This window comes from Protomyctophum parallelum (genome assembly GCF_964188405.1).
Source record: "Protomyctophum parallelum genome assembly, chromosome: 23".
Taxonomy (NCBI): Eukaryota; Metazoa; Chordata; class Actinopteri; order Myctophiformes; family Myctophidae; genus Protomyctophum; species Protomyctophum parallelum.
In genome coordinates, this window is record NC_139715.1 from 9,706,710 (window position 1) to 9,726,585 (window position 19,876).

The 19,876-nt window shown below is 42.1% G+C and overlaps 1 protein-coding gene across 3 annotated transcripts; it reads left to right on the top strand.

The window, feature by feature from the left end:
* Nucleotides 1-1,848: 1,848 nt before the first annotated feature.
* Nucleotides 1,849-18,015, top strand: ldah (lipid droplet associated hydrolase). 3 transcript variants are annotated; one of them, XM_083758835.1, is made up of 7 exons: nucleotides 1,849-1,930; nucleotides 5,092-5,229; nucleotides 7,257-7,391; nucleotides 7,743-7,909; nucleotides 8,491-8,731; nucleotides 10,381-10,463; nucleotides 17,921-18,015. In XM_083758835.1, exons 2-7 carry the CDS (start codon nucleotides 5,100-5,102, stop codon nucleotides 17,951-17,953), a joined length of 789 nt encoding a protein of 262 aa, XP_083614961.1. In that variant the 5' UTR covers nucleotides 1,849-1,930; nucleotides 5,092-5,099; the 3' UTR covers nucleotides 17,954-18,015. The 3 variants fall into 3 exon arrangements, with proteins under 3 accessions (XP_083614961.1, XP_083614959.1, XP_083614960.1); XM_083758833.1 differs by lacking the exon at nucleotides 17,921-18,015 and adding an exon at nucleotides 11,366-11,858; XM_083758834.1 differs by lacking the exon at nucleotides 17,921-18,015 and adding an exon at nucleotides 11,370-11,563.
* The last annotated feature ends 1,861 nt before the right edge of the window (nucleotides 18,016-19,876 follow it).

The window sequence follows — 19,876 nt, forward strand, 5'->3', positions numbered from 1 at the left end:
ATGAAAGCGTGGATAACTTTAGTGAGGTCGGGGCGGGAGAGAAAGGGTTTGATTTTTGCAATGTTTCTGAGGTGAAAAAATGAAGACTGGACAACTTTTGTTACGTGGCCGTCCAGGGAGAGGTCGGAATCCAGAAAGACACCCAGGTTTCTGGCTGTGGATTTTATATTGGGACGTAGGGAGCCGAGGCTAATTTCGAGAAGTGCTCTGTCAGATGGTGGGCCAAATATTAATACTTCAGTTTTTGATTCATTTAGTTGGAGGAAGGTTATTGTCATCCAAGCCTTTATGTCGGCTAGGCATGAATGCAGTGTGGCTATGCTGGAGGTGTCATGAGGGTTGATGGGAAGGTAAAGCTGGGTATCGTCGGCATAGCAGTGAAAATTGAGGTTGTGTTTCCGTATGATGTTGCCAAGTGGGAGCATGTACAGGGAGAAGAGGATAGGGCCAAGAATAGAGCCCTGAGGGACACCACAGTGTAACGGGGCTTTGGATGAGATGGACTCACCATATAATCACCTATAATCTGCTTCTCTGCAGAAAATGCATTTTGTTCAATTGGATTCACCAAAAAAGTATAGAGTACTTCCAATGGAAAGACTCAGTGCCAAATTGAGATTAAGCCAAGGGATCTATCTACTTTTATTTATGATTTGATCACTTTATAAAATAAGTTATTCATTGGATTAGAGAGCCGGCCCAGCTGTAGCCTACTCTTGCAATTTGCCTTCTGATGTGCCCATGGTGTTTGTTTATATATATTTTCTAATGAAAAACTGACTGTATTGTGTATCTATAGTTTCATGATTACTGCATGTGATGTGCTGCTTGCCCTTTCTTCTTTTTGTTTTTGTTTTGTTTTATCTTGTTTGTTTTATTTTATTGTGCTTTTAATTTGTTATACCTTTCTAGTTTGTCTTACTTTATTTGTATACATTTAGGCTATGATACATCTTTATGTGAAAACATAAAGATTCAATGAACATTTTATTTAAAAAATAAGTTACTTTACACCACTGCAGGGACAGACAGACAGACAGACAGACAGACAGACAGACAGACAGACAGACAGACAGACATGACATTTATTTTGGACTATCATGGACCAGAGCTACATCAGGTGATGACACCCATATGACACCCATGTCACTACTCAATACTCACTAATGTCAGACAGTCCAGATGTTGTTGTTTTTTTGGTACATAAAAAAGGTCTCTCCCACGCACACACGCAGGCGCGCGCGCGCACACACACACACACGCACACATGCACACACACAAATTCAGACAGCCCTGCGCTGCTACGGACATAATTTATTTCTTGGCTGGCCTCGACGCAAAAACGTGTGAGAGCATATTTAAGATATTTCAAAAGTAAAAGCAATATTTCACTTTATTTCAATCCCCACATTGTGTACATATTGTTAATGGCATGCATTATGCTGTGCATATAAAACTCCTTGCAATTAAAATGGCTTTAAGAATCAGAATCACTGCATAATTAATGTTTCGCAATATGTTAAATTAACTAATGATTTTAAGAATCCACTTCCACTCCACACTATCAGTGCAGAAGAACGCAAGGCAATTTTATTTGTAATTTATAGCACCGCCACCAGCACGTACGTTTAATAAATCATAATACTCAACCGCATGAAAACTTGAGACCTCTGAGTCACGGATTTCGATGGGTCACCGATTGCAATGTAACCTTCGCTATGGGACGCGTGCGGATCGTGCGTTGTAGAATGAAGTGTGACCAATACAAACGAAGCCTCACGGAGTGGGCGTGTTCTACAATGAAGTGTGACCAATAGAAATGATGCCTCACGTAGTGGGCGTTCCACACTGAAGTGAGAATGAGGAAGAATATACACGCTGCTGTCAGTGAAGAGAGAGAGAGCAACATCTTCATATAGAACACACTTTGGTACGTACAGTTACAGTAGCACCTGCTACTGCAGCTTTTAATTACAATTAATTCAAAATCATTATAAATGAGTCACTCAGAGTCATTACTAGACACAGAGGAGGTTGTTGTGGTGTGTGGTTTAGCCACAGTTAGCATCCATGCTACCAAGCACTGACTGAGCCCATTGAGAAATTAATTCACTACTGAGTGTTGCAACCCTGTGTTACAAATGTAACCAATTGGACCCATTACGAGTCAAATTTGTTCCATTTGTAACACTCTCTGAGTTACAGACCTGTAAGGTCCATTTTGTTCCATTTGTACACTCAGAGTAACAGACATGTAAGGTCCATTTGTACACTCAGAGTAACAGACATGTAAGGTCCATTTGTACACTCAGAGTAACAGACATGTAAGGTCCATTTGGAGTTAATAATAATAATAAACTATTTATATAACTTTCATGACAAATGCATCGCAAAGTGCTTTACAAGGCAGAGAACAAAGAAGAAAATATATCAGTAAAACAAACAGACAGAATAACGTTGAGGCAATTAAACAATAGCAAAGGGCATAGAACTGGCAACAAATCAAGCAGTGCAATATGACAATAAAACAATAACATATAGAGCATAAAACCAGTGAGTACATGAATAAGAACACTCAATTAAAAGCAATAGTGAAAAGGTGAGTCTGTGCTTTAAAAATGTCGGAGGGAGCCTGTCTGATTTATTCCAGGCCGTTGGGCCGTAAAAGCAGAAGGCTGCCTCACCATATTTCTTAGCCCCGCTCGGAACCCTACGTACAGTTTGTTTACACTACACTTTACGTAGGGTCCCGTCCCATCTGTCCCAGGCTAAATGTTAGATGTACATACCTTCGGTCGCTTGAGTGTTTGTGTCACCAACACTCAAGCGACCGTGCTGTGCTCCATGAACAGACAGCAGGTACATCTGCGACCTATGGAGAGTGGAATAACCGATGAGGGACCCTAGGGCACCGCCGTCCAAAATTCAGAAAAATTAACCGACGGTCCGAAAGGGGCTACATATTTCTTGGTCGCCATCTATTTAGGCATCTCGAGCAGGCAAGCACTTGAGGACATAAGAGGGCGCCCTGGGACATAACTAGGCAGGCAGTCGTGGAGGTAGGAAGGTGCAAGACTGTTTAGAGCTTTATACACAAGTACAAGAACTTACAAATCAATCCTAAAAACAACTGGGAGCCAGTGTAATGAGGCTAGAACTGGAGTAATGCTCTTTCATCTTAGTTTTAACCCTGGCTGCTGCGTTTTGCACAAGTTGTAGCCTGTCCGTTGTTTTCTTTGGCAGGCCAGAGAAAAGGGCATTGCAGTAATCGAGTCTGGAGAAAACAAAAGCATGCCGGATCAACGTTTTTGCATCTTCTATTACGACAGGCAGGCTCTAATTCGTTGTTTCTAGATGAAAGAAGGCAGTCCTGGTAGCCTTTATGTGTGCATTGAAGTTCAAATCAGAATAAATTATTTATATTATAAATCAAAGTTCTTTACCATAGGGTTACTTCCGACAGTCGGATTACTGAGTCTGTTTCTTATCAATAACTTCTGATCACTAGAGCCTATTATGAGAACTTCTGTCTTATTCTCATTAAGCTTGAGAAAGTTCTCACTCATCCAGCATTTAATGCAGTTACAGACCTGTAAGGGTCCATTAATTTGGTTCCATATTGTATTGACTTGTGCTTTCGTTTGAAATTGAATTTACCCATTCTGCATACTGTGAAATAAAACATTCAATCAATCGATTTGTACAGTCTCAGAGTTACAGAGCTGTAAGGGTCCATTTGGCTACATTTGTACACAATCAGAGTTGCATGTTAATTTGGTTTACATCTTTTTATGTTAATTTGGTTATATTTATACTCTTTCACTGTTTACAGGCTCATTTGTTTACAGGCTCATTTGCATTGAACATTGGAACATTACAATGTATTTCTGTTTGCATTTTAGGCTTCATAATGACAATTTGCACACAGCAGATATGACAAATAACTTAAATGTACAAAGAAGAAATCACTGACACATTTAATAATTTTTTTGATAATTTTATAATTGTCTTTCTAACAAAATAGCGGAAATAGTTGATCTACAAGTGCAACACGTGTAAATATTTTTCAACATGGAAACGATTGACGATTATGCAAACATAATTGCGATTAGGCGATTATGTAATCATTGTGACATGCCTAGCAACAGGATCAATAAAGGTCTGTCTATCTTAGTAGGTAGTAGGTTGTTGTTACCTTTGACATGATGAATGCTTACCTTTTTGGACTGTTGGTTAACAAGCTTTATCACAGACTACGTTTCCATCCAACACGCGTTGGGGAGTCAGTGGAGTGAACGGAGGGTGGGTGGCCAACCGTGTGATCGCCACCCACCCTCGGTGGGTGGAGGGGCACCCACCGAGCGCCCCTCCAAAAATGGAGGGGCGCTTGGGGCCGCTCCGGTCATTTTCAAACATGTTTGATATTTATCTGGAATATCGCTAGAATGGGAAATGGAGTGGTAGAAATGGAATAGGTAGGGTATTTTCATTTGTAATGCTACCGACGTTTTTGTGCACAACAACACAAAATATAAAATATATATCCAAAATATTGCATTGTGGGTTTGAGCTGATAGGCCCTTTTGATGTCAATCAATCCAGTCACCTTAATTCAAGTTGCAAATGCCAAAAAATGTTTGTTAATGTTAATGTTATATACAGTGGGAATAGATCACAATCTGCCTTGTGGGCTGTAGTATGTGCTGTATAAGATTATCTGATGAAACAATTGTGTAAGATATATCCTGTAGTGTGTGTGATGATAAGATTTCAGAAGATAGATGCAGACCTTTCATTGAAAATTAATTACTAGGTGCGTGACGTGCGTCAGTCGCTGCCCGTCTGAAAGGACCTTTAGGCTGTGGACCCCCATTCGGAAGGAAAGGATTACCTGTGACCCCAATAAGAGAAGATCAGATTTACTATAGAATTACTATAGAACTCTCTTCTAATGTCCAACATTATACATCATTCTGAATAGTCACTCATATACATTTTCTGATTTGTTCCAACTTATAGATGGTTGATTTATAGTGAAATGAATATACTTTTGTTTAGCTTATTGTTCTCCTCCTCCTCTCACTCTTGTAGCTGGTGAAATGGATTCAGAATCCAGGGACCAACCTCAGACCGACTTCATCTACTGTAATGGAGCCATCACAGAGCTCCTGAAGTTTGGCTCCTGTCGGCTGAGCTCTGCACACAAGCTGCTGTTCCTGGTCATTCCAGGTGAGGTCCCACAGGTCTCTGCATGGTCCCCTCCTTTCTTCTGCCGAAAATAGCCGATCTACAAGTTCACAGCTGGGTTGCGTTGCGATAGTGCTGCACGATTCTCGCTTAAATGTGAATCTCACAAGAATTGAGATCATGATTCTCACACGATTTTTTTTTTCTCCATGAAAATATTTATTAAAAAAACAAACAACATACGAGTGACTAAAATGAATTGGACAGCCAGCCAGTCAGACAGTGCTGCACGATTTTCTTCACGATTCTTCACAAAATGAGATTGCATAAAGTGAATCTCGAACTCGATCTTTTTTCGATTAATTGTGCAGCACTACCTTGTGAGGTTTTATAGATCGGCTGTTCATTCAGAGCGTTTTCACTAACCTTTGAAAACTCCTAGAATATTTAAACATATTTGACTCATAAAGAACCTTGATGTTATTCAGATAGCCTACAGATTTGAGAACTTCACATGTCCTGCCGTTGCCAGTATGCCCTAGACAGAGTTCCTCTGCTGGAGTGGAACAGTGGAATCAGTAGCAGAGCAGTAGAATTAGCATTAGGCTGATCGGTGAATAAAACCTACAGGGAAAACAATGCATTTTCATTAAACCTTCAGGAAAGGATTGGCACATCTGTACTTCTCGTTTTTTGAACATGTTTGCATATGACTCTGCATGTCATTGTGGTCGGTGTGTTTTGGGGGAACCTTCTGCGCCTGTTCATGTTGTCAAGGTTATGAGGACAAAATATTTGTTCTCATATACACAAGATGGCAAGTTTTATATATATAGCCTATTTAACAAAAATATTTTTAATATTTTATTTCCTGACCTACCAATGTGAATACAATTGCCATCACGTCACGCATGATCAACACAGTTTAAGTGCATGCAGTGCACAATCTGCACATTGCACACTCACTTTCTGACGTCACTGCTAGTGTCTGTTTTGTGCCCGTGTCGCTCGCAATCTGGACACGCTGAATCACACGTTTGTTCACGGCAGTCAGGCAAGAAATACTAATCCCTACAGTTTCCATAAAGTTCACTTGAAAGTTACGTTTTAGAAACGTATATAAATTATAAATTTACGAACAGCGAACGTTATTATGAAACATGAAGGACCTGGCACCTGGCTACTCTGCTTCTCTCTTGTGTCGTCTCACTCGTCTGCCGTTACTTCTCGACATGTAGTGGAGTTCAGCTATATGTAGCTCTGCCCTGGCGATTTGTAAGTCATCACTGCCGCTTTTGCAACACACAGTGTGGGCTTGTAGGTCAGCTTTAAAAGACAACGGCAAAAAGCAGGCTGGAACGCACAGAGGCAAGTGGTGTTTTTTTTATACAGTACGTGCCAGGAGAGTAGGTGATGTCCCCATGTAAACAAAGCCACACATTAGCATTTCTATGGCCGAGGGTGGTTAGACTGGTGGGGATGGGCAACAACAACCGCAGGCAGCCCAGTATCTATTGCTATCGGGGGAGCGTCGGGGTTACTTTTCTTCCTGGAAATAAAAATGTCTGGGTTTCCGAGGCTACTTTTGTTCAAATCAAACGGCACACCTGGCCATTTCATGCCTGTACATCTTGGTATACTGGCATTTCTATGACCCTCAGAAGAAACTCCAGACCTCCCAAAATAAATTGGTTAGAGTGATCCTTAAGTTGCATCCTAGAACTCACCTTCTCCCTGGCGAGGACAGGCGTCCGCCTGTCCAAATCCATTTCTGGCCTGGCCAAAATCCATACCATGAGAAAAAAAGAGGACAAAAACATGTACAGGTAACCCAGGTGTGGTTCTCTACTGTACTGGTGGTAACCCAGGTGTGGTTCTCTACTGTACGGGTAACCCAGGTGTGGTTCTCTACTGTACGGTTAACCCAGGTGTGGTTCTCTACTGGTGGTAACCCAGGTGTGGTTCTCTACTGTACGGGTAACCCAGGTGTGGTTCTCTACTGTACGGGTAACCCAGGTGTGTTTCTCTACTGTACTGGTGTTAACCCAGGTGTGTTGTGTCTGGTCCAGGTAATCCAGGCTTGGTGGGGTTCTACAGAACCTTCATGCAGTCTCTCCACAGCCTGCTTGGATACCGTCACCCGGTGTGGGCAGTGAGCCACGCCGGACACTGTGACCCTCCCAATACCATGGACATGACCCAAGGTATGACCCCACCCCTTTATCACTCTAGCTCCTCCCCTTTGCATTAAAAATTGATATATATTGATGTTTAGAAGATTTAGAACAAGTGTCTGTGATGCTACAGGCACTTCCTTCCTGGACTACATACAGTAAGACAGCCCTCCTCCTCTCCACAAGGAGGGACAGTGCACCAAAGCATTATGGTCACTGTAGTAATCCAGCAATCCAGTCGAACACATTTCAAATTGTGCTACTGTCAACTACTACAAATACTATGAACATTGAGTGACTGGAGTCACTCAATGAACGGTCAGTTGAATGTATTAATTAATTGTGTATTAATCATGTATTTATTAATGTATTAATCAACAGACTGGTCATCAGCGGAGCAGGATGTGTTTGGTCTGAACGGTCAGATTGAACACAAGCTGTCCTTCCTGAGAGCTCAGGTTCCCAGAGACACCAGCCTGGTTCTGCTGGGTCATTCTATTGGCTGCTACATCATCCTGGACATGATGAGGAGAGACCCTGGACTCAAGGTATCTGTTATGACCCCGTGGATCTAATCAACATTACTGTATCGACACTATCTAATCTAATACATCATCTGGACATTATGAGGATGATGTATTCAATGTCCGCCGACTGGTCAACATAACCCTAACCCTAATCTCTAAGGTATCCGGAATGCTGAAACACAGTCGCCCTCGTTTTTTTCCGCAGACCATTCCGCAGATTGTATTCTTTGTTTTTACTGAGAATAAGGTTAGACAAAATGTTTGGTAGAAAAGACAAAATGTATAGTATTATGTTCAAATCACTTGTTAAAATCTCTACACTTCACTATAGGGGATACTCATATTGAATAAGTAACCGAAGTAAAGTTGTTAGGAATTACTGTTGATAATAAAATGTCCTGGAATATTCAAATCGATGAAATGGTGAGAAAAATGGGCAGAGGTATAGGCGATTAAATGAAATTCAAGAGACAGATTTTCAACTTCTGGCAGAAGCGGGTTGTGGAGAGAAAAACGGATTTGTTCGTTATTATAAAAATTCAAAGCCGTTGAATTAGTGCGCACGTGTGTGCGTGTGCATGTGTGACGGCTGTGTTTCACAGGTGCTGAAGGCGGTGCTGCTCTTCCCCACCATCGAGCGCATGTCTGCGACTCCCCAGGGTCAGCTGCTGACTCCGCTGTTGTGTCACATGCGCTACGCGGCTTACCTGCCCGTGTTCCTGCTGTCTCTACTGCCTCGGAGCCTGCTGAGAGTTCTGGTCAGCCTGGTGTTCAGTGGAGTGTCCTGTCTAGACCCCAGTGTGGTCAATCCCACTGTCAGCCTGCTGACTGGAGACCCAGCAGGTCAGTTATGATTAGGGATGGAGCTCGAAACCCGATACCCCAAAAACTCTTAACGTATCGAGTACCCGTCAGTATCGATAAGCTTTGGGTTTATCAATCCTGTTATGAGCATAGCGGTCCATGGCGTCATGTTTAAACAATCAAGACAAGAGGCAATCAATAAATAAATCTAATCACCCATGCTGGCACAAACATGTTATTCTAAAAGTGTATTGATACCTGTCAACGAGCGCTTCCTGAGGAAACACAATTATGCTTTTAAAGTGATGGTATACACATTAACCAGTTAACAGTTTCCTCAATATTATTTTTTGAAGGCCCTAGTAAAATATAATGGCTCGTTTCAGAAGTTATTTCCCGTCTTTCCACGAAATAATAGAAAATGCTCGATAGTGGGCTCGATAAGAACCCGGCTCGATAAGTCTGATCGATAAGGTGCTCGTTATCAATCAAAATAAACTAGCTCCATCCCTAGTTATGATGGGCTTGTGTACAGCAAGTGTTTTACTATGGTCGTTGAAGGAAGGTCACCAAACCAATCATCTCCTACTAAATCAGGGGTTTTCAGGGGTTTTCAATGTTGTACTTTATTGTTACATCTTGTGTACAGGTACATAAGAGTAAAACTTATTTTAGTTTGGCTTACTTTGGCACAGACAATGCAGCAGCATAGATAGCATCAATCAATCACAGCAAGCACAGCAAACAAAGGGATAGAATAAAGAGTGCAAGAGAGTCAACGAGTAAAAGAAAAAGTAACTTTGCTACTACAAGGAAACTGTAGTAGCAAAGCTTATGTTCCATATATACATAAAGAAAGTTTAGAAAGGTGCAATTCGAGACTATGTTCCATACAACACATTTAGTTTAGAAAGGTGCAGTTCGAGCATAATGGTGCAAGAGGAGGGTGCGTGCGACCGAGTGTGTGTCTTAACCCATTCTGATCTGAGATCAGATTCATACGAGGTTTCCACTGGACACACACTGGTCTGATTAACCCGTTCTGACCTGAGATCAGATTCTAGAAATGTCAGTCGTTCTTCGATTTTTCAAAAAATAGCAGACCTACAAGCTCGTATCGCGCCACTCGGTGGCGCGATATGAGCTTGTAGATCTGCTATTTTTCAATAGCTAAAGCATAACATGATGCCAACAACAAAATGGGTGCCCGGTCAGAATGGGTTAATTTAGTGAGAACAGGAGTCAGAACGTGTGTGTGCGTGCGCGGGGTGGCTAGCGTTTTCCTTGTGGCCCGGGGACCACCAGTGGTCCTTGAGGGTGTTCCAGGTGGTCCCCAGCTAAATGATGGAGAGTTGGGATCCAAATGGACCTTTATAGATCTTTAACTCTTTGAGAGTGTAAAATAAAACCAAATGGACCCGCATTACAGAATTTACAAGAAGTCTACACAATTAGAGAATGTAAAAGAGTTGTTATTTTGTTTATGTGCCTGTTATCTCTCCTAAGTCCTATGGTACCACATACATCAATACAGCATGGATGGATGTTCTTTTTAATTTTTTTACAAAATCTTATCCAACATACGTTTTGGGTTTGAGAGGCTATGGCTCAAATTGAGCATAAATAATGGACCTTGATATGAAAACCGTTGTACTAAATGTATGTGATTTTGTTTGTCTATCTTTTAGCCAATGCTATTTACATGGGAGGTCAAGAGATGAACCAAGTCCTGGCAAGAGACGACGTCACCATAAGACAACATCTTGACAAGGTAAGAATATGAACAACTTTTGTGCTAAATACTTGTATACACGTCCTCTCAATAAAAAATGTGCGGTGCTAAGGATGTGTATAGGCATCTTTAGGTCCTTTTTAAACGAACTGTGTTAATGATATAAAACAGGATCGCTGTAATCAATTTTTTGACGGCTCCTGTTGCTATGCAACGCCTTGTTCAGCTCTCCTGGACACATCGTTCACTTCCCTGTTTTACAGGCCGACAAAACATGCTATTATCTCTGAATCTACGTCGCTGTCCATGGTTTTGATAAGAACGACAATGTCTGTCAAGATTCAAGACTTTATTGCCATGTCAACAGAGTTGATTGGAATTTGTTTTAGTGCACTACGATACATACACATATTCACATCACATAATCAGACAGAACACGATACAAAAGTACAGACATCATATGAGGGGGACCAATAAATAAGAAGAATGCAAAACGTTACAATTCATGTTGAATAAATAAATAGCAAATTCATCACAGTTCATCGTTTTACAAAGCAGCTTCACGCTGTAAAGTGCGAGTGAAAAGAGGGTCAGCATTCAGGAGGCGAACAGCCTCGGGATAAGTGCTGTTCTTAAAGCGGCATAGCATTGCAATCATCTTGTATTCGACTACAGAGCCACTGACCTCTATCTAGCCTGTCCATATGCTTTATGTTATGTTTCATAGCTGGTATTCTACTACAGATCTGCTGACCTGTGGTGCCCAGTCTGTTTTATATGTGTTCAGCAAGGCCATGCGGTCGCAACGGGTTCTCCTCAGCGCCAAATCAAATGGGTTCAGATCTGAGCCAAGTCTCCTGAGTGTCTGAAGCCTGTCCTGAATGGAAGTCTCCGGACGTAAAAGCAAAAACAAACGTCTTTGTTTTATGTGTGTGTTCTAGCTAGTGTTCTACTACGGAGCCTCAGACCTGTGGTGTCCTGTCCAGTACTACCATGATCTGAAGCAGGACTTCCCTACCGGACACATCCGGCTGTGTGAGAAAGGCCTCCGTCACGCCTTCGTGTTGGACTCTGGGAGAGAGGTGGCCACAATGGTTCTGGAATGGATCCGCATGGATCTACACACATGACTACACCCCTAATGGATCCATGCAGATCTGGAATGGATCCACACACATGATTAGATCCCTGTGGACTCTGGGAGAGAGGTGGCCAGGATGGTTCTGGAATGGATCCACATGGATCTACACACATGACTAGGTCCCTATATTCACCCAAAACGACTGACATACAAGCTCTTAACTGTGATATTAATCAGTAGTTATGAGCTTGTATGTCAGCTGTTAGCTGCAAAGTGGGAATTGGATCTACTTGGTGTAGAGCCCGTAAGAAGAGGGTTAAAATCGTGGTGCATAGTGCATACGTTGGTTAGACATACTAACAGTCCGACAGGCATTAGTCCAACAACATGTCGCTCCTGACATGTGTGGCCAGTTACAACTAACCCGTGGCTGGGTTAAAACTCACCTGTGGCTTGCGACATGTGCGGCAGGTTAAAACTATCCCATGGCGGGTTGAAACGAACCCGTGGGCGGCTCCCGACATGCGTAGGTTACAACTAACTAACCCATGGCAGGTTAAAACTAACTAACCCATGGCTTTCAGTGAGGTTAGGTTCAGGGGTGGGTTTTGGGTAGGGAGTCGGACTCATGACTGTAGGACTGTTAGTACAGGCCTTGTGATTTGCTTGTGATTTGTTGTCAGTGCGCCTCTGTGTTGATTTGGAACCCACGCAAGTGGCTATATGCCTAAACCTAACCTTAACCTCACAAAAACTATGCCTAAACTTAACCTCACAAACACTACTTTATCGGCCAAAAAAGTAGTCCGCGATTCGATACCAGAAGGTTTGGGTTGGGACTCTAATGACTAGCGAGGCATGCTACCAAGCTGGCTGCCAGAATGGTGTTTTCTGACTGTTCAGTGTTCATGGCTGCACTGACTAAATTCTCAGAAATGAGAAATGATTTGCTGGATTGTAGCTAGCTACAAGCAAATGTTCCACTTGCTGTCTTGTCCCGGTTTTCCTTCTATGCTCAGTAAGGTCCTATAGGTCCTGTACTGTAGTATTTCAAACACGGTAAATAGATAATTATGATTTATTTTATACAGCACTTGATGCCTTAAAAAGTGCTCTTCTCTTGTAAAACTTCTAACAGTTTAATTAGTGGAATTCCACAACAAACCTTGCTTTTGTGTATGAATGAGATAGTTAATCACAGCACAGACACTGTTCTCATTAAGTTAGTGATGTGATTAAATTGATGTATTGTCCCTATACGTAGGAGTGGCTAGCACCACTCAAAAAATAAATTAAAAAAATAATATATATATAATTTATTTATTTTCAATCTGGGAGCTACCACTGTGTCTGGGATAATATATGGCTAGGTGGTCATTGTCGGGAGATAATTCAACGACAGGGAGTTTTTCGACAATGACCACCTAGCCAGATATTATCCCGCTCATTACATGGCTACCTAACATAAATTAATAAATTGACCCAAAACACAACAAAAAAAGTATTCCTTAAGTTCGCACTGGCTGCGTCTGTCCAGCTGCAGGGCTGGAGCACTGTCGGAAAACAAGGAAGTGAGTTGATCAAATGGAATCCATTTTCGGGTACTGCTTTATCTAGCTGTAAATATGTGTCACTAGTGTGTGGCTGTCATGTTGGAAACAGCAGTAAACTAGAAAAAGTGCCCTTCCGGGCACAGGTCTCCACCAGGTTATCCACAGATCCGTGCAGTTAGAGGTAAAAACACTTTTCGGCCAGTTATAGCGCCACCTTGAGGCTGAGTTGAAATTGTTCATGTGGCATTTCGTCCTCGGCCTAGTGGGAATGTGGGTGCACAATTTCACGGAAATCACGCGATGTGTTCATGATTTGCAGCATTTTGTTTGAAACTGAGCACTCCTGTGAACTTTGGAAGCCAATCTTAACCAATCAGGATGGAGTCTGATAAATCTGAAAGACCCGTTTCGTTGAATGGCTCTAGAGAGACTGTGTACCAATTTGCGTGATGTTTGGACAAAATCTGTAGGTGTACTGTGCAAAAACTTGTTTTGCACAAAGTGGCCTCCTGGTGGCGCTATAACAGGCCGTTCTGGAAAGTTTGGGGCAGAGGTTCATGGTTGGCATCCAGGGAGTGTGTGTGCAAAATATGGCATCGAAAAACTTGTTTTGCACAAAGCGGCCTCCTGGTGGCGCTATAACAGGCCGTTCTGGAAAGTTTGGGGCAGAGGTTCATGGTTGGCATCCAGGGAGTGTGTGTGCAAAATATGGCATCGACCGGGTTAACGGTGGCCGAGATTAGCTGTTCACGGACACACGGACACACACGCGGACGGACGGAGTGCAAAACATACTCTCCCCACATGCCTTCGGCCTGGTGGAGACAATCAAGCAGGGGGCGCAGCCACGCAGCTGGTGCTCCGAGGGTTTGATTAGGCAGCAGTCTGTTATAGAGCGGAGCGGTCATTATCAAGACATAACTCACCGCTGAATTCAGCGATTGACCAATCGGAAGTGGCCACTTTGCACTGACAGCAATGGTAGAAGAAGTTGTAGAGATGAGCCCCTCCATGGAAACGACTCAAATGGAGATGGGTAATTGCACTTTCGCTCATGAGTTTGCCACAAACGCCACATTATCCTCTTCTGGGAACTGCTGACCACACTCGAACTGCCATAGTGGTGCAGGGCCTCTGCTGCTTAGTCGGACTTCCTTCAGAATCATTCCTCCTGCCTTTGTTCTCATGTATTGTGTCAAGGCTTGTAGACAATAACAATCTAACCTCCCCTTACCTCTCTCTTTTGCTTTCTTGGCCTGTTGAATTTCACTGAACCTGTTGTAATTAAGAATTTAGCTTCCTCCGAATGAGGCTTGATGCTGGATGATACACAGTTGAGTACATACTGTATCTATTTGAACGAAGACAGTAGAGATGCTGGGAGTTTTAAAGTCCCACACAAAGACAATGGAGACGCTGGGAGTTTTAAAGTCCCACACAAAGTGACCAAAAACGGAATTATTTCATCTCAGCCATGTTGCCAAAGTATATGACCATGACCATGCAAGATGCATGCATATCCGTAGCTTAAAGAATATAAGAGATGGATTTATTCAATGGCTCCCAAATTATGGAACGCCTCACCTACAAAGATCTGTTGAAATCTGTAACGCCATTCTTTCTCAACCGTATTAATGCTTTGCATAATGTTTCTTATTGATTGACTACTGTATGTGGTTTACTGAAGAATGTTGGTCGTTCTTCTTGTTTTCTTTCGTAATCAAAGCACTTATTTGATGTGTTTCTAGAAACACATCAAATGACTCAATGAGAAAGTAATGAACAAATGTGTTTATTTATTGCGAACGCAGTGAGCCACTTACTATGAGACCCTGCTGCTCATGTCTGTGTGTGTGTGTGTGTGTGTGTGTGTCTGTCCCGCTATAATCTTACATACATAATGCTATAATTATATAGCTACAAACTCAGTTTGGATCAAAACTTCAGTAGAGATGTGTAAAACATTTAATGAACAATTTGAATTGAATTATATTAGATTCACTGATCAAAATTATGTGTGGTTCATTAAATAATGAATACATACAATATGAAGGAAACATGAATTAAATGATAGCTTCAGCATACTTTCTGTAATTACTGTAGTTTCATGACTACTGATTTGTACTAGTTGCCAAGTTTATCCTAATAGTTTTCCACTAGTCACCTTTTACCTGTGATGTATTAAAGACTCACAGAGGAGCCTGGTATGTACAGGAAAGACTGTAAAGACAAAAACAAAGTAGTAGATATTAGTCTGGAACTTCAGTTGTGGGTGACCAAACAGCGCCCACTATTCAAAGTAAATGGTGCATTTATCCCATTCTGACCGGGCACCCATTTTGGTGTCGGCATCATGTTATGCTTTAGCCATTGAAAAATAGCAGATCTACAAGCTCATATCGCGCCACCGAGTGGCGCGATACGAGCTTGTAGGTCTGCTATTTTTGAAAAATCGAAGAGCGACTGACATTTCTAGAATCTGATCTCAGGTCAGAATGGGTTAATCAGACCAGTGTGTGTCCAGTGGAAACCTCGTATGAATCTGATCTCAGGTCAGAATGGGATTATATAGTGCCTATGCAAGGTGCATTACATTCACCCATTCACATGCACATCATCTTTACACCTTTACGGCACAGAGAACACCTATTACATTAGGTAAATCTTTTAATTATTTAAAAAAACAATTTTAACATCAAACAACTTTAAGGTTTGCATACTTTAAAATACACAAATACACAGATGAAAAATTGTGTACAGAAATGTGAAATTGTGTTTATAAAATACGGTAGTATACAGTGCATTTTAAATGTTCATGTTTTAAAGCTAAGTCAACCATTTGAAAAGAAACGTACTGTAAAAAATTATATATATATATTGGACACAGACTCTTGAATAAATCATTAATTAATACCAGCTTCTAGATAATCGATCAAATCTTACATACATAACTTGGAATGGACAAATTTACAACAACTCACATTGTAAAATGACCACTTTCAACCTATCGACGTATAATTGGTCCTCACTAATACCCTATTGTCCTGAATATAAGACTTTTTTCCAATGGAAATATCCTAAATATCGTATTATAATCATGGATTAGACTATTTGACATTCAATGTTCTTTTTCCACAAATGAGTCTTGAAAAATGGGGGTCGTCTTATACTCGGAGTCCTCTTATATTAGGCGCAATACGGTATTCATGATAAAATACCACAATTTAGTTTTCCTACTGTGTCTCATAGAAGGGATGTGGGAAGTTCAGAAACCCGTCCAGCAATTACATCATCGTTAGTAGATTATTTTTTAAACAACTATTTAGATTGTTATTATCGTGAGAACGATTGCTTCCATTTTCGCATTGCATCTTTTCAGGAATAGAAAGCCTGCAGTTTCTAGATTATGTCACTGGTGGACAGATTCAGCAGCTGTCACAGATTCTCTGCTTAGGGAAAGTTAATTGTAGTCTTTGTGAGATGTGTTACACCTTTACAAATATATTGGTGGAGAAATGTATTAGTAAGTAAGTAAGTAATCAGTATTCTCTCAGAATACCGGCCCCCTGACTATACCTAAACAGTTTCTCATTTTGAACGGGACCCCCTGGATCCTCCTCGAGGACCCTTGGGGTGGTCCCCAAACCCCATTTTGAGAACCAATGCTTCTAAAAAAAAAAGAAAAAAATGCAATTCATTATTAATACGCAGTCAGTCGGTGCGTCGTGGTCACCTGCAGCCTTAGCTCTGCTTGTAAACCACGTCACATACATCTCTTACTGCTTGAACTAGCATAAGATGTTAACTCTCGTAGAGGCTTAGTTGTAAACTAGCCTAAGATTTTATCTCTCGTAGATGACAGCTTAAATCTTAGGCTGCTTGTAAACCAGTTATCTCTCATACTGCTTGTAAATTATAGATTAAGATTGCACTTTGTAGAGGTTTGGGTTGTGTAGTTACCTTGCCATGATGTAACACCAAATGTAGACGAGAAAAGATTAGAAATTCAAAATTCAAAATATGCTCTCAAAGTCACTCTTTTAGTATGTAAACAATCACAAACCAAGATGATTCAGACAATATAGAGCATCACCACAACTCATGTGGTTTTATTTTTGAATGAAAATGTTAACTTCCTGTTGATTTTATTATTTGAAGATCTGGATCCACAGATCCAGTCCGGGTTTTCTTCCTAATAAAAATGGACAAATCAACAGGAAGTTAATTGATTCTTTGATTCTTCTGAATCAACTTTGTATGTTTGTTTACGTACTAAAAGAGTGACTTTGAGAGCTTTTTCAGCATACAATGTAAGTCGATGAGGAGCATAATTTTGAATTATCAATTTCTAATCACTGGAGCAATTTTATTTTACTTCTTGTCCACATTTGGAGTTACATCATGGCAAGGTTACTACACAACCCAAACCTCTACAAAAGTAGTCTTACCCTTTAACTCTTGTAGATATACAGGTACATATGTATACACTATACAGATATACATATAGGAGAGTTGAAATCTTAGGCTACTTGTAAATCACGTTGTGGTCACTCTGCATCTCATACTGCTTGTAAACTGGCCTAAAATTAACCCTAACCCTTGATGTACACACCTATGAGAGTTTAACTCTTAGGCCAGTTTATAGGCCTCTATAGACAAGAGTTAAAATCTTAGGCCAGTCTATAGGCCTCTATTGACAAGAGTTAAAATCTTAGGCCAGTTTATAGGCCTCTACAAGAGTTTAAATCTTAGGCCATTTTATAGGACTCTACGAGAGTTTAAATCTTAGGCTACTACATCTCGTAGTACTTGTAAACCACATTGTGTCACCTACATCTTGTTGTTTTCACCTACATCCGCAGCTCTCCACCACCATATCTTCGTACTCTTTGTAAACCACGTTGTCCGCGGCGTCGATGTACAGGATGCTGATCGGACTCAGGCGGGAAGGAACGCAACAGCTGGCCGGCACGACGGCGGTGACGCCGCCCCCCCGTGGCAGCTCCATGGAGTGCACGAGGGTCTGGATGATGGCGTGGCTGGTGGGCTCCAGGTGGGAGCGCAGTGGGAAGTCGCAGGCGCCCTCGCAGCGGTGAGCCTCGTAGTGCAGCGGAGCGATGATCCAGTCGTCCCAGCCCAGCTCCTTGAAGCTGACGCGCAGCGGGCGCCGGGCGCAGCGGGTCCTCTTGCGACCGCCGCCTCTCCCCACGCCTATAGGGTGACCGTTTGGAAAATAACTGTGATTTATGATTTCATTGTGTGGCTTATTTTTTTAATAATTAGGCAATTATGTATAGTAAATTGTGACAGGTCTTACTCGTACCGCCGCCGACGCCAGCCTCTCCTCCTGCCCCTCCCCCTCCAAGCGAGCCGTCGGTCCGTTGGGTGGAGGCCGTCCGGCGCTTCCTCCCGCGGCGCCCAGCGTGACGAAGCGGCGCCGTGTTCCGGCTGGGTCGCAGCAGCGGGGTGGAGCGCTCGTTAAGTCCCAGGGTTATCTGCTGCACCTCGTTAAGTCCCAGGGTTATCTGCTGCACCTCGTTAAGTCCCAGGGTTATCTGCTGCACCTCGTTAGGTCCCAGGGTTATCTGCTGCACCTCGTTAGGTACCAGAGTTCCCTGCTGCACCTTCTGGCTGATCTCCCTGTTCTGCTGCTGGCGTAGTGATACTGGACATGGACACACAAAAAAAAATCACACTCGTGTGAAGTGAGGGGCGCTCTTATCATTGTCATCATATACAAGTAAGACGCGCAAACGCGGGAAGCGAACGCAGCTCGTAAATGGCAATAACAACAATTAGAATAAATTACATACTTTTTTAAGGTTTTTTTTTTGTGTTTTTTTAAGTTTAAGATTTTATTTTTAAGTTAAGTTTTTTGAAGTTAAGTGTTTTTAAAGTTTTTTTTTAAGTTAAGTTTTTTCTTTTTCATTTTAAGTTAAGTTTTTTTTTAAGTTAAGTTGTGTGTGTGTGAGTGCGTGCGTGCGTGTGTGTGTTTTGTGTGATACAGCTGCGCCCTCTGGTGGCGGGCGGGTGGTGTAACAGCGGGACAGACAGACAGACAGACACACACACGGACACACAGACATGATCTGCAGGGTCTCATAGTTAGTGCTCATTGCGTTCGCAATCACATTCAGTGCTCAGCCAATCAAATAATTTCCGTGGTGCGCGCACACATTTTGAATTCCAGACTTTTACTTTTACTCTTGTTTTACATTGCAGTAGTGATACTTTTTATTAAATAAAAACTTTTCCACCACTGGCCAGCTTGTTAGAAGATAAAAATAAATAAATAATATATATATATATATAAATAAATACAAACACACACAGTAAGTTGTCCAACCTTGTGCTCGGTCCACGAAGCTGGGGACAGTATTTGCAGGAGAGAGTTGGCTGTCTGTCGGTCTGTGAGGAGACAGTTGGCTGTCTGTCTGCCTGTGTCTGTGCTGCAGCGTGGACAGTGTCTGGTACACAAACAGCATGCAGTCATGGATCACGACGGAGGAGTCTGTTCTAGACATCACTCTTGGTTCTGGTTCTGTCCTGGTTCCAGACATCACTGGAAGGTCCTCTGGAGCTGAATGTGTCCTGGTTGTTCCAGACCTCACTGGAGGCTCTTCTGCGCCGCTCTGGTCCAGGTTTGAGATGCTGCAGTGATGCTGTGGGGGTCTAGGCAGTTCAATCACTGCCGCTGCGCATGCGGCGTAGAAGCACAGCAGAGAGGCTACAGCCTCTAGCGTCGTCCTCTGATCCATGTTCAGCTCACTGTAGAGCTGTAGTAGTCTAAATACAAGATTATATTACTGCTAGAGATG

Coding starts and splice junctions, on each gene's coding strand:
- ldah (XM_083758833.1), top strand. CDS start 5,100: ATGGATTCAGAATCCAGGGACCAACCTCAGACCGACTTCATCTACTGT. Junction 7,392..7,742: donor TACCATGGACATGACCCAAG/GTATGACCCCAC, acceptor ATTAATCAACAG/ACTGGTCATCAGCGGAGCAG. Junction 8,732..10,380: donor GCTGACTGGAGACCCAGCAG/GTCAGTTATGAT, acceptor TCTATCTTTTAG/CCAATGCTATTTACATGGGA.